Genomic DNA, 15,855 nt, shown 5'->3' on the forward strand with positions numbered 1-15,855 from the left:
TAGCTTAGCTCAATTAACATTTCATATTCAAAGAGGGGAAAAAAAAGTGTGTTCTTTCTCAAGACCTATTATTTCTATTTGAGAAGTTTTCATTTTCAGATTAAAATAGAAACCACAGAAAATCTCTCTTGATATTTCAAGTAGTACTTCTAATTTTCACATCAAATTCATTGTTGGAGAAACCTTTGTGAGATGATGAATGTTTGTTTTTATAATGTCCAACTCAGTCTACTGTATTTACATACAAAGCAGTATCAGAACCTACTATTCAAACATCCTTGATCTTTCAAAAACAGATGCAAAAAATGCACCAAAAAATAGGATACACCTGATTAAAAACTGCTATACGGAGCATAAGAAAATGCAACATAACGTATATCTCAAAACAGACCAACACACATCTCTCAAGGTACAATTCACCTCACCTCATTTATCTAGAAATTAGACATCCAGACTAAACTAGTTATTTAGTCAAGGGAGAGACAGGCACTTAATGTAAACAAGATTAATCTTCTTTGGGACAACTTTATCTTGTGTTAAGAGTAAACAGGGTAAATAAGGTTTTAAATTGAAAAAAAAGACCAAAATAATCAAATCTCAGAATACCTACCTGACTTTTTCAACTTTGGAAAACAACAAAACAAGCAAAATGACAGGTGAAGTGATATTGGGGGAAGGGGAGGCAGTATTGTTCATACATATTTTCATAAGAGCAGACAAGTAAATGCTTAAACTGGAAATAACATAAATATCAATCATTTGTTTTACTTCAAAATGGATTCACATTCTAATCCTATAACATTAAAATCATTACATTATCTATCACTGTTGGACTCGCTGGCTGCAATACTAAAATCAATTTTTATGTGACTGGAGATCTGACTACACAAATACACAGGTCTTTGTGGACCAGATTCAGAAATTTATTTTGCAAATTTCTGCAATCAAATGAAATATCTTGGAAGGAAAATTAAACACTGATTTTATCAATATGGCAACAACAGCATCATTTAAAACTGATGGAGTCATAGGATAACAAAGCGTATATTAACATTTACAAGTGACATATTAGAGTAGGTAATAAAACTATGCTGATTCAAATTATGGCTCACCGATGATTTTGAGAATGCAATATCCTCTCTTTATTACAGTTTCTTGTCCTGTCTCCATTTTTTAATTGACATTATGAAATTCATCATTCCTGCAACACTAACATCATCACTCCAGCACAACAATGTTGTTCTGAAGCCTGGTAGGTACATGGAACACGTTCAGCTGGAACAGCACATTTAACAGGGTAGAGCTGAGACACTATTCTTTAAAGAGGAGACTTACTGAAGTTGAACTCATGACTGGATTAAGGAAAAGCTACATTTTTTAAAAACACTGTTTCCTTAGTTTGGACAGAATTAAACTTCAGCAGTCAGTACATATAGCCGATTTCACAGCACATATCTCCAAGTGCAAAAAGTTACCTTTATATGATGAAAAGGAAATAGTCATAAAGCTTTCTTACGCCATAAATATCTTTTAGAAGAGCAATGTTAAAATCAAGCAGAAATGACCAGATCTATTTCCACACATGGAGGCAGTGGAATAATGTCCTCCCCAAGGATGCCAAGAAAGAGCTAGACTATTAATTGTACTGTGTAGAGATCCAGGCATGTAGATCCTACTCCTCCTCCAAGAATAGAACGAGAAGGAAATTTAGGGCTTTGCTAACAATTGGGGTGGCTGAGTAAATGGTAATTCTCAGCTGATACAGATAGATCAGCATCATTTTTTTCAACCTCAGGAACAAATCAGCAGAAAAGTGGGAGAAATCCATGAGGCAGAAATTTCCTTGTGGTCACAGTGTCTACATTAACTTTTTATTAATTTTTTTTAACAAGTCTTTTACACAGTTATTCAGAGTAGTAAATAAAAGAGCTAATGAAGATTTGCAAAAGGACTTCACGGTACTAGATGACAACACAGAAGATGAAATTCAATCTAGAGAGATGCGAAGTGAGTAATTATTTGGGGAAAAAAAATCCAGTATTACATATATATGATGGACCTCAGCAGACTAGTATTAATCAGGAATAAGATTTTGGGATTATCATATAAACTTCCTGTGAAAGTTGCAGTTTAGTGTTCAGCAGTCATCTGAGAAGAAACACTGCTAGGAATTAAATAGAAGTGGAAACAGAGAACATCATGAAAGCACCTGAGTATCTCAAAGAGCATGCACAGTTCTGACCTACGACCTCATGAGCTGGAGGTGCTGGAAAAGGAACAGGGAAGGTAGCAAGGTGATCGTTTTATGGGTTCCAAACAAGGAAAATTGAAAGAGACTAGCAATACTCAACTTGGAAAACAGACAATTGAAGGAGAATATGTCAGGGGTGCGTAAGTGGTGTGGAGCAGGAAAATAGGGACTGGTGCTCATTTTCCCTTCTGATACAAGAATTCAGGGACAGCAAATGAAATGTTCATGTGGGGGTTTCACGGATATTTCTCTACATACCACATAGTCAAGCTGTGAAATTCTTTACCACTGGATGTTATGGATGTCAAACATTTACAGTGGGCTCAGATCCACACTTAGGGTGTTTTACATTCAGAGGAAAAGGGTAGTGAGAAAGTAAATATTTTTTTTCTTAGCTTTTGTTCTCCAATACAAAAATTAGGGATTGCCAGCATCTGAGCTGGTTTTCCCATCTCAATGCTTGCAAGCAGCTTTACTATGTCCTATGTTCCATAAAGGCTATTTGCAACTGACAAAAGAAAAAAACTTTTTTGTTCTGACAAATAAAGCATTTTGTATTTACAAATATGGGTGATCTTGCTTGCATCACTGGCCTTTGCTGTATCCTTTGGTGCCCACAATCCATCCAACTCCCTGGACGTCACAACTACATATAGATGATAAAACTGCATTCCTAGTTACGTTACAATTGTCTGATGCCTCATCTACCTCACCTATGAGCCTTCTCTAGTACAGTTACTGTCATATGCCAATTTTTGGAACAATTTTTTCTTAGTTGTTTAGCTTTTAAAATATTTTACCTTCAGTTATTGTCTCTGTTAGTATTCCATATCCAGGTATATGCCACCCATGATCTTGCACTTCAATACCTGACTTAAGTTATTCTCAGTTGCCCAATTCTGCACTAGCATATATGACTAGCTTTCCAGACTTCTGTTTCATAACCTGAAAGTTGCAAGGGGATTTGTTTGCTTGCTTTTATAACAATGAAGGAAATAAATAACAAAGGAATGAATGCGAGAACTCACCTGCAAACATGCAAATCATAACTGTCATTTAAGAACCTTCTAATAAAATACAAAAATGCTTGACAACTTTCTCATAAATTAGAAATGTTGCACAAGGTTAGATCTTGAATTAACCTGTCATCCAACTCAAGACATTACAGATGGCAGACAAAATCATATTATGAAACATATACCTGGCAAAAGGCTGGGCAGCTGTCCCAAATGGCACAAGTGATGTTTACACATTAGAAGCTTAACCAAGAAAAAGTAAATTCTTTTATAAATAAATGGATAATAGAAGTAGCAAGGATTCAAAGCTAACTCATCTCCTTTCCATCTGTCCTGTCCTTCTTGCAGGATCATGCTCCCTGATTTTGGTAGCACTTTTAGTGGTACCTTATTTCTATGGAATACCCATTACCCATGGCACCATGTTCAGTTGGAAACCAAGCTCCATACATATTTGCCACTTCTGAGTTTCTCCAGTATATGTGTATTTCTGAAGCATGTACACCTGTGAAAACTAAGATTAGTAAGATCTAAATCTATCTATCTGTTATATTCCTGGACAAATTAAAGCAACAACGCAGTGCTCTACTACTGTCAATTTAAAAAAAAATTAAATATTTACAGCTCAACACATTTTAGGCCACAAAAACAATATATGCTTCCAATTTATAGCTCTAATGTATTTAAATTCTATTCCATTTATACCAATTGAATTGATACTACACTTTCCACAAAACAGCTGCCATAATTCTTTTTCTTTGATGATGCTGTTGGAAATGACTGAATTTTTCTTAAAAATCAGATAAATCTGTTTATATGTACAAAGCCCGTCTGTCGCCACTTGCTTATTTTGTTTTTACATCTGATAGGCTAGCAGTTGATAGATACAATACAATGACTATCTAATTAATTTGCTGGAGAGTTTAGGAGTACAGTTTATCAAAAAAACACCAATCAAACTCTCACTTAGAGATATTGGTAAGTGCACTAAACCAATATAAGCAACTTCAAAATAAGATACTTCAGTTCTAGTGTATATCTAGAAGATAACTTCAATTTTATTTTACGTTAATTTTCAACAGCAGCATGCAAGCAACAATTTGGAACAACTAATTCAACAATAGGGGGTGGCACTGTGTAAAGTCTCTGAAAGCCAGTTACTTAAAACACTTTTAAAAGTACATTTTCTTCACGTGTAGGCAGCATATTAAGTCACAGCATAAATACGTACACACACTATATATTTACACATACAGTAAGATCAGTCTACCATGTAATAGAACATCTTTTATACAACAGTCATGAGACTCTTGCTTTTATCCCCTCACATGACTTGTTTATGATTTACTAATTTTCTTGTAAAATAAATATGTCTGATGTTCTCAAAATAATCTGGATAAATGAATCTCTACTAGTGTTTACATTCATGAACTATAATCATACTTTCCCTCTTAGACTGCTCTGCTTAGTAGCATTTAAGAAGTTTACGTAAAACCAGAGGGTTCTGAAGTTAATCATTCAGTGAGGTGAATGAAGACAATCTCTGTAAGTTTTATGAGGTATCACTGTCTAGTCTGGTTATCATTTTGCAGAAAGGACACTGCAAAATGAACTAGTAATGTCTTTTTTTTTTCCCCTTTCTAGGTAGTAACTATGCCGGAATTGCGAAACTTTGCTATAGTTTTTCCTACATCACTAAAGATAGCTATCTTCTAGGCACTTATGTCCACAGGCAGCTGCTAAATGTCCTTGTAGATTTTTTAGGCAGTGTATTTAGGCTGTGCAGCCATCAACCTCTTTAATCACAAACCTGCCCTGATGGCCATCTATTCCTTGCACTGAAACAAATTCAAACTCACAAAGGGAAATGAATATTGGATTTTTAGGTCCACATCTTCTAAATTGAATAATGATTTGGGTATTTCAGCTGACCTGGACTCCATTCCAAATTCAGTAAAGTTATCAGATCTTCAGAGATCACCTGTCCTTTCTAAAAATCAATACACTTCAGGCTGGTTTAGCCTCAGTATTAAAAATCTGAAAAACTTTTAAAACTTTGTGTTTGCATTTTAGCTTTCATTTGATTTTGCAGCATGGTCAAAATGAGACACTGCTGTGTATTGGAGAATAATAACTAGTCTTATTCTGTAACTAGATGACTATGAAGAGAAACATAAATGGTTTTACTTCAGCTGTTTATCTATTTGTCTTTCATTATCTGTAGATCACTACAGATTAATGAATTCATTCTAAGCCAAATAGTTTTCCTAAGTAAATCTTCAGCCACAAAGTGAATTCATTGATTTTTCCCATTTTTGCATTACTGCAGACAAAAGCACTAAAAGCTTAAAAAAATCCAGAAAAATTAGCAACGCATTCCTTACAGGCACTTGAGATAATATTCCTGCAAAATCTACAACTTTGGTATTCCCGCAGTGTTTCAAGCTCCAGTTTGAATGAGTTTAAATCAGTGAATATTTAGTCACAATTGCAGAACTGATTGTCCAACAAACTAAAAATCCTCCCTCCCCCATTCTGTCTGCAAATTTCTAAGTAACAAAGAAGTATCATTTATAAGTAATAAAGAAGTATATCCTTTAGAAATTAATACTGAGTATACAATGCATGCAAGTTAATTTATTCAGCATATACACCAACATGCTTTCAGTCTGCAGAGGACCTTTATTTCTGGATCTTTGAGATTCAGAAGTCTGCTAGAGGGTTCATGGCTCTAAACTGTGTGTCAGAGCACCATTCCTATTCAGCATATTATTACACGGGCTATAAACTTTCAAATTGAGAAAGCTGGCAAACAACTAATGTTAATATGGTGTCTCATGTAGTAGTGGTAGTATTCTGAACACTGTGAGCTAACTCCCTAGAATCACACATTTGATCAAATTCCCACTGAATATCTTTGTGGAAAGGCTTACACTAATTTCTCAAATTAGAATTCCCCACCACCTAATTTCTATGCAATGAATCACAGAATCATAGACTGCTTTGGGTTGGAAGGGACCTCAAAGATCATCTAGCTCCAACCCCCCCTGCCATGGCCAGGGACACCCTCCACTAGACCAGGTTGCCCAAAGCCCCATCCAACCTGGCCTTGAACACTTCCCGTGAGGAGGTATCCACAACTTCTCTGGGCAACCTGTTCCAGTGTCTCACCGCCCTCATCATAAAAAATTTTTTTCCTTATATCTAGTCTAAATCTACCCTCTTTTAGCTTAAGGCCATTACCCCTTGTCCTGTCACTCCATGCCCTTGTAAATAGTCCATCCTCATCTCTCCTGTAGGCCCCCTTTAGGTACCGAAAGGCTGCTACAAGGTCTCCTCAGAGCCTTCTCTTCTCCAGGCTGAACAATCCCAACTGTCTCAGTTCATCCTCATAGGAGAGGTGGTCCAGCTCCCTGATCATCTTCATGGCCTCCTCTGGACTTGCTCCAACAGGTCCATGTCTTTCTTATACCGGGGGCCCCAGAGCTGGATGCAGTACTCCAGGTGGGGTCTCACTAGAGCAAAGTAGAGTGGGGAGAATCACCTCCCTCGACCTGCTGGTCATGCTGCTTTTGATGCAGCCCAGGATGCGATTTGCGTTCTGGGATGCTAGCTCACATTGATAGCTCATATTCAGTTTTCCATCCACCAGTACCCCCAAGTCCTTCTCTGCAGGGCTGCTTCAATCCCTTCATCCCCCAGCCTATATCCATGTTCAGGATTGCCCCAACCAGGTGCAGGACCTTACACTTGGCCTTGTTGAACTTAATGAAAACCCACTATCTCACTGCATACCATTACCTAAAAAATGCAGTATGTTTACTCTTACCCTAGGCCATTTATGTATTCTTTCCTGAAATGCCAGGTTTAATTGTTTTATGATATCTGGCAGCAAAGGAAATGTGCAGTGGCAAGTCACTTATTCCATAAATTGAAAAAAAAGTGCAACTCCATCAAACATACCTCCACAAGCCTGCTGGTGTGTTCTCGAAATATAGCAGCATATTCTTTTATTTCTTTTTCTCTTCCATTTTTAGCAGCTTCAATGAGAACTAAAAGTGGAACAGTGGTATCTAAGAAGGAGTCTGAGATGTGATCTATAATGGCTTTACGGAGCTGCAAAAGAAAGCATTACATTAGTATCTGCTAATTGGTCTATTTATTAAAGTCTACTGTAATTATTGTCCATTAGTATTTTATAACATGCACACACTGTATTCCTGCATTATTTGCAGGACTACGTGTCTGAAACCTACTGCAGCTACAATTTATCTATTACACAGACAACTCTGTTTAATTTTAGGGACAATTTTAATATACCACTACCTAAACATGTGTGTGTGTGAGTACAAATACATATAACATTTAAAACGTGTACTAGTTCTGTTGAAATCAAGCAACTCAAAAAAATATTCATGTTCTCTGATGAACAGGCTCCATAAACAATTCCACACATGAAAAATTACTGTTAGACCAAACCTAATGTCTCCTGGGTATTCTCTCTTGAAGTTTGGATGCCAAGATGCTATTTCATTTACAAAGAAAATATTCATTTATTTATGTTTGCACTCACAAAATACTCTACATCACATGTTTTCATAATTGCAAAATTGCCCAAATATTTTGTACCTTGTTGGAAAACCCAACAATACAGTTTGATTAGCAAAATGGTAGCCTTCATGGTAATTACATCAATGAGATTACTGATTATGCCACCTGATAATAGTTTAATAGAGCAAGAACTAGAAATGAGTGTGAAGTTCAATTTTCTCTATTTAAATTAATTGTTCTTGAACTTCTTATATTGTTAAAGAAATGTAACAGTCTGCTACAAATTAGCTCTCTTAAATTGGGTTTCATGTAAGCTTATAACTGATCATTGCGACATTACTTCACCTCAGAGGTTATTTTCCATGTTATAAGCCTACACATGGCAATTGTTCATTTCAATCATAGAACACTACGAGAAATATACCAATTGTAAAAATACATGCAATGCAACTGAACTATCAAGTTCACTGAATTTCCTACTGCAAAAAATTATTTTTACAATATATATAAAATATTGACTGGAACAGAAAAGAACACAAAAGGCTTTTAAACTCTTACATGCTGACGGGTTTGTAGCCAAAGGACATTTTTTCACTCAGCATTTTGCTCCAATATATCTATGTGAAAACTCAGCAGAAGTAAAGGCTCCTACAGCTAGAAAAATGCAAAACGACACAATCTTCTTGATGCTGCTGTCCTTCTAGGTAGGGCAGTGAACATGCATAGCAGAAATAATAGTAGAGAAATCTGTTGATTATCAAGACAAGATTTGGACGTGAATTCCACCACAAGCTTTTGGATGGCCTCACCATCTAAAGCCAGCTCTCAGTGACTCGCCAGGCACATGGGACAAGACAAATCTTCCAAAAAAATACAGATAAGTTTACGTTTGGAATGGTTTTTTGTCTTGTAACTTAGTGTAGCTTATTACAGTAGGATATACTATCTGGATACATTCTATGTTCTCAAAATTAATTTACAAAGACAAAGGCTATGGGATTCCAATACGAAATTGGATTTTTACTGTCATGTTCACATTGCCAGCTTTACTCAGGCTGGAATTTTAAAAATTAAAAAGAGATAGATAAAAAAAAGTTGAACAACCAGGGACAAAATACATCAAACCTCCAGTCCTGCTAAGTTATCTGTTAAAATCTGTGTGTTGGAAAAGTCCGACTGAAGAAAACAGACATACTTGTCTGCTTAAAATTAAGTACATGAATGTGACCTTGACGAATCACAGTTTAAACATTAAGATTTCAGTATACAATAATCAGCAACAAAAAGCTGTGGAACCATATCCATGGCAATTATTCATTATCTCCAAGACAAATATTTCTGGGTTCTGCATAGCCCAGATTGTAGGACTTTTGCAGCCTTAATGTATTATTTGAGGACCAGTGGCTGCAATGACCTTAGTCACATCTGTGGTGAGCTTGAGGCATCCAATTTTCAAGCCAGCAGCTTAATTTTATCTCTCATCACATAATACTTTGCTGTTGCTTTTTACTGGTTTGCTTGGTTTAATTAACCTTTCACATACAAATTATCATTATTATTTTGTTCTAAGAAATCCTCTATCCTGCAATTAAACAAAGAGAAACACATCTTCAAAAAAGACAACACTATATCTTTGCTGAATACAAACAAGTTTGAAATTATGTTTCTGTTTCAGCTATGTGAAGGAGTACATGAAGCTGAGATTTTCAAAAGATGGCTTGTGTAGCCAAGAACAAAGAAATACAATCTAGAACAAGGAAAGAAAAAGACAAAAGAAAAAAAGAAATATCCAAAGCAATATCTACTTCTCTTCAGCCTAATTATAACAATCATTTTTTTCCATGACTCAGTAAGTCTGTTTCTGACTTTGGCCATCTCTAAAGCGAAATGCTAAAAGCTAAGTAGCCATATAGGGAGATGTATAAACAAAGAAAAGCACTAGTAGTGCTAGCAGGCAATACTAGGGAAGTTATTGTGCTATAATTAAAATTTATCTCATATTTCTAAGTGAAAGAGACACCATCCGAAGAGGGAAAGCAGAGGAAGGATGATGTCTGACAAATTGTTTTATTTTTAAGGTGCAAGGTCTCATCCGTAACCTTTGAATAGACTGTTACAGAAGTAGAAGCATAGGGAGTTTTTGTTTTGATATCGAAGTGCATTTAAAAATAACATAGAAACATGTTGTTTATAAAACATGGGGCATAAGGTTGTGAAAAACAAACAGTGGAGGGTAGAGAAGAATCCCAGCAGCAGTTTGCAACACTGTTAACATCATTATCCTGATGAGTACAGAAAACTGTGTTTGTCTGTATTTGCCTATTGCCTCACAAGACTACACTGGCAAAAGTCCTGGAAAAACTGAAGATTCACTACTATTGAAGGATCCCTCTTTCCTATTTCAAAGGTATGCCAGGAAGGCAATCTCCTTTGTGTTCAGAAAAAGGTATCCATGATGAAAAAGCAACATAGAAATCTAAGAATATCATCAGGAATAACATTTATAAAACAAATACTAACCAAAACTATGGAACAACCACAGGAGAAACATCTGTGCAGTCTATTCACAGTACACTGAGAAACAACTGGGAGGTACAAACTGAGTATGGTAAGTTCTCAGAATTAGAAATTGGAAAGACTAGGCAATTCCTTCCTAAATATTCATACGGCTCTAGCAGGCAAGGAAGCAGTGATCTAGGTAAAACCACACGCACAGAAATGACATGCACATCTCTGGCACAATACAAGTAAAAATCAAAACAAAATAAAATATATTAAAATCCCCATAAGTACTGGCCAAGTTCTTGAAGTGAATACTTCATTTGAAGTATTTCATTTCATTTGAACATTTCATTTGAAAAGCCAGAAAATTTTACAACTTCCACAATACACCATTCATGAGATAGCTACTTTTGCCTTCATGTCTTGGCAGATACAAGCCTTCCTTCAGTTTACTTACTGTGGTCTACAAAGATGTTCCACAGGGGCCCATGGCATAGGCCATAATCAGGTGGTGATTGGGTTAGCACTTATATGATGGTTTTGTTTATTACGCACTAGGCTGAAGAGATTTCAAAAATACAACTTCATAAGGTTTCATCTCCAAACCCAGTTTTGCATAGGCAATCCCGGTAACTGACTGAAAGCAGAGTACATTGTACACACCATAGTCCCAAATTTGCTATGAGAGTCTACTCTAATGCCAGTTATGCTACACAGTACCATTCAAAAAATTTTAGGTATTATAAAAGCTGTAAGAATGGAACAAATAACAATTTTCATGTTTCTCATAAAAGTGCTGGGAGACAGAATAATGAATGTTCATTAGTGAAAGCAAATAAGACTCTACTGCAACACCTGCAGGCACCGCACTCACAATTTCATGTTTCCCAGATCAGGAGTTAGACATGCAGTAAGCACTCTTCCTAAAACAATTCTTACACAATTCACATGTATGAACACAGAATTGGAGGAAGTAGCTGAAATATTTCTCATAAATACCTTCCAGTGGAAAATGTCAAGAAACCATAGAGCTACTAGCAAAAACTACTGGTTCTAGATTGACTATAAATCAGGCATGATTATGTTCAGCCTGAACATTTTACAAAGGTTTATAGAACCAGACAAATTGAGTTAGGCAACAGATTTTAAACACTGTTACAGAGTCAGTAAGCTGTTATAAACTAGAGTTTAATTAAGTCATGGAAGAGTCTGTAGGACAGAATGGGAGAGTTCCTAGACACACTGAGCTTGTGATACAAGTCGCTGGGTGTTCAAGCTGAACACATTTTTGATAGAATGTGAGCAGAAATTGGATAGCTAGTTAGTTGTAAATACTATATTTATATTATATTCATCTTTCAAGGCTTCCCTTGGTTGATAATGGGAAACAGGAAGGAATTTATTCATCATCTTGAAGCACAGGCTGGCTTGTAAGACTGTACACAAAATTGGGAGGGATATTCTTCCACCAGAGAGTTGATAAATAGCCACAGCTAGAGACAGGATGAAAGCAGCATGTAGTCATGTTCTGTGTAGCCATAAATTTTCATATAGTTAGTTCATATACCTGGCTGAATAAACTACTGGCTTTTTAGCTCTCCTTTCTAAACTGGCGCATTATATACTTTCAACATAATTTGCAACTTTTCTCAAAGCTGTTCCTTGCAGAGAAAGGATGTAAACACAGCTGATGTCTACTGCTCACCTTCTGCAGTACACTGAAGTTGTGGGTTTTGGTCCATGTCTTAGTCAGTTTTAGTATACTGGGATGCAAAATGGTTGGGTAGACTGTGGACCAGGTATTCCAAGGACCTTTTTCTGTTGTATGAGTTCTCACAACTGTACAGAACTAGACAGAGTGGCCCAGTGGTCCCTTCAAGGTATCTGTTCCAACAACCAATAATAATTCAAGCGTATTTAAAATAAAATTAATCTTGATGTCCAAAGCACATTACTGATCTATTTCTATAGCAAATATGTATTTAGGCATGTACACATGCAGAGTTTTGCCTATGTACATATATATTCAGCCAACATAATTTGGTAGGGATTTTTCCCAGAGTTTTCAAAATATGTATGTATATATGCTGTAGAATAGTGTAACTATCTGCAGTATTTTTTAAATATAGAAGAAATATTTATTCTCAAAACACAGTCCTAAAACCCCTGAAAATAGCAAACTCAGTAAGCGTCCTTCAAGTCTCCTTTTCTATCTTTTCAGTTCCCCAGGTTGTTTACCTGTCTGCGGAGGTCTCTTGTCTTCTTGCACATACTATCTATTGCAACATTCAAGGCATTACTTCTCTCTTTCTTGTCAGTCTGCAATAAATACGACAGAAAACACAAAAAGGGTTATTTGTGATCTCTTAGCAAGCATGTTCTTTGTGTCCTCAGTTCTTGAGAGCATTTGGTAAATCACACATGCTTAAGGATTTTTTTGAATTTTAATGCATTTCAGGGGCCAGTACAGCAATATTCATAAAACGCCCATTTGTCAGGTTAAGCATAATCCACTGACTCAAAACATACGCTTTACTAGCAGTATATTGAAATTAAACACTTGTTATCTTCTGAATTGCTGTAATACTCTTTTTATAGTCCAGAGTTACTTATTATTATTGCCAATCCATTATCACCACATTCATGTAAAAATATCATGTTTTCCCTCTACAAGCAATTTATAAATTCAGATGTCCACAACACAGTTTGGTAGTGCTTTAGTCTGCAGCATTCATTATTTTACTCCTGTAAAACAGAATGGGTGAATTTCAAAATGTCCAAGATGTTGCAATGCAAAGTTGATAAACATTGTCAATGAAAATGGACAATCTTTTCATTTAAGAGCACATTCACCCTCAGCATCAATAGAAGATTGAGCTCTTGAGATATTTGAGACATCTTAAGAGAATCAGTTGTATACTTGCCAAACAATCTTTTTATTTCTATCTGTAAGCAAAGTGCTTCTATCATTATTAGCTATTTGAAAAGTGTAGTTTACATTTTTATTGTACTGCCCAGCATTTCTTCTATACAGTATTACCATAGTAGTTCTGTGTCTACTAGTTGTTTTGAATAACCTTTTTTTCATGTTAGTACAGAAACCATATGAAAATCCAAAATGTCTAATTAACCTTGTTTCTCTAAAGCAATCATTCATTACTCACTACCTTGGACTGCCCTGGTCCAAAGGAAAGAAACCACAAACAGTCTTTACACAAAGTCGTAAGTTAGTACACATAACATGTCCAGGGAAAGGACCAGATTCTCACAGATGTTAAAGAAATAGCTATGTATACTGATCATAACATTTGGCCTTCAGTTATAGTACACTGGGAAGTCTATATTACAAATATGGCTATCTCGCTTTGTAAATTGTACTAAAATAAATATTAGTGAAAACAAAAGTAGTAATATCTTGCTAGGCACCTAGGAGTATAACCTTGTTATATACAATATATCATACTTCAGAGTTATTTCCTTGCTAAACAAAAATAATAATCTGTGAACAGAATAATATGCTTAATATTAAAGCAAAGATTTAGAGATGATCAGGAAAGAGCTTGTACATTAAAAGTGAATGTGTAATGTAATAAATGTCTTTAAGTGATTAGTACATTCTCTAACAACTGAAAGAAACAATTACTTTAAAAATTTGAGCTTATATATTCAGAATGACTTAGAAATTTGCTTAATACTTTCAGTTTCCAAAATTGCTTACAGTCTTCACAAGGAATAGATGATCAAACACAGGTCTTGGAGAGAGGTCTGTACTTCACCTTGCAACCCTCAAGGAATCCATAAAGGTAGATACTAACTTTCTATTTCACAGTAATGTGATCATTTCTCATACCAATACTTGCATAGGAACTGAAGTAAATAATGACTCTTACTGTGTTTTGCAAGCTATTGTCAGCCTTGACAATAAAATTGATCCCTTCTAAACTGTTAGGTAAACAGGACCAGTAAAAGCATTGTGGATACAACTCAGCTTGTGGCTATGCATTTTCAGATGACAACGATGCAGCTTCACATTGGCACATCCCTTAAAAGCTTTACATTTAGAGACTATTTTTCTAAGATGACAGAATCAATGTAAAATATTGGGATTTTTTTAAAGTTCTCTAGTAAGCTGTAACTTCGAAGGTGGCAACTAATGATACAACTGGCGCTAAGCAGACCTAAATCTTTGAGGCAGCTAATATGAAATAACCTCACTCAGCAAGAGGCATAAAAATATTGAACAGTGAAGAAGGAAAAAAATACTTTATTTGCAAATTCTTAACATAATTGTCAATAGTCAATGTCTAGAAAGCAAACCTAACTATATTGAGGTTATTCTTCACCTTGTGTTTTTCCCAAGAACTAAATACACTGTAAAACGCAGGTTCAGACTGTAGAATGTGGACAGGTCCAGAATGTGGGTAACGTCATAATTGCAGACTCTCATTCTTCCTTAAAGAAATATAAAACTCAAAAAACACATTACTGTTTGGATAAATTAATTTTATAAAGACTTAAATATTTAAAAAATTGTGTACAGTCTGTTAAAGTCAGGGGAACACCTCACTACAAAGTCTACTGTGGGAGCAGTCTTAAACATCAACAGCCTTGCGTCATGTTGTCCAGAGTCTGTAAGGTATTGTCCCTTAGTCCCAAATACCCATGAATGCTGAATTACTCCTTTAAGTTAAGTTTATATTCCTCTGCAGAATTCCATCTCAAATATCTACGGGACAGTAAGAGTTCAAGACCTGCGCTAGATGATTAAACTTTTTAATAGCTGAAAAATACCAGATTTAGTATTTTAGAAGTGTATATTAAAACAATGGTATAGTGAAACTAAACATGATCTGAACATCTCTACACTATGTTCCACTCTCCAGTAATATAGCTAACACATCTGTATTTGCAATATTCTGCATCTGCTTTTTAATTAACATTCTTCTCGTGACTGCTGTACTTAAAAACAAGCAAGTCTATCCTGAAATAGTTTATTCTTGTACAACGTGACTGAATTAAGAAAAGGGCTAGGAAAATTATGCACATTATTCTAGGCTCTGGATTTCAAAAATTATGCATTTGAGCTCACCCCTTTCAGTCTTCCTGCACTCAGGTACAGTTTTATTCTATAAAATATATTTAACAATGGCTATATGGCTCCCTTGTGAAGATATTACAAGCAATACCCAGCTCCTGTTTCAACGCATTTTTAGCATACGAAATATTTTACAAGCACTAAGTCATATTGTTATTAATACTCCACTAAGTGAAAACAAGTATTTTTAGTTAACACTGTATAGCCTGAAGATAAATGCTGAGTATTGTCAATAATACAGGCCTATTTCACACACTAGCAAACAACATTAGTTGAATGACTCAAAAGCCACATGTGCAGAAAATCTTTACTGTCGAATTTTCATTTAAAACAGTACATATCTAAGGGCAGATTCTCAGTTGAAACAAATCACCATATCTCCACTGTTTTTAATGGAGTTAATTTATATCAGCAGGGGATCATGATCTTCACGAGCATTA

At 35.5% G+C, this 15,855-nt stretch overlaps 1 protein-coding gene across 6 annotated transcripts in view; it reads right to left on the reverse strand.

The window, feature by feature from the left end:
• The window catches only part of CTNNA3 (catenin alpha 3), a 512,488-nt gene that overhangs the window by 206,625 nt on the left and 290,008 nt on the right, over positions 1-15,855 (reverse strand). For all 6 annotated transcript variants that reach the window (XR_008577888.1, XM_054832089.1, XM_054832088.1 and 3 more), the window contains 2 exons: positions 12,559-12,639; positions 7,231-7,383 (listed from right to left, as the gene is read on the reverse strand). Coding sequence is in view for 5 of the 6 variants with exons in the window: in XM_054832089.1 (XP_054688064.1) it covers positions 7,231-7,383; positions 12,559-12,639 (234 nt within the window). In the remaining variant the exon portion in view is untranslated. The remainder of the gene's footprint in view (positions 1-7,230; positions 7,384-12,558; positions 12,640-15,855) is intronic.

This window comes from Grus americana, chromosome 7 (assembly GCF_028858705.1).
Source record: "Grus americana isolate bGruAme1 chromosome 7, bGruAme1.mat, whole genome shotgun sequence".
NCBI classification, from domain to species: Eukaryota; Metazoa; Chordata; class Aves; order Gruiformes; family Gruidae; genus Grus; species Grus americana.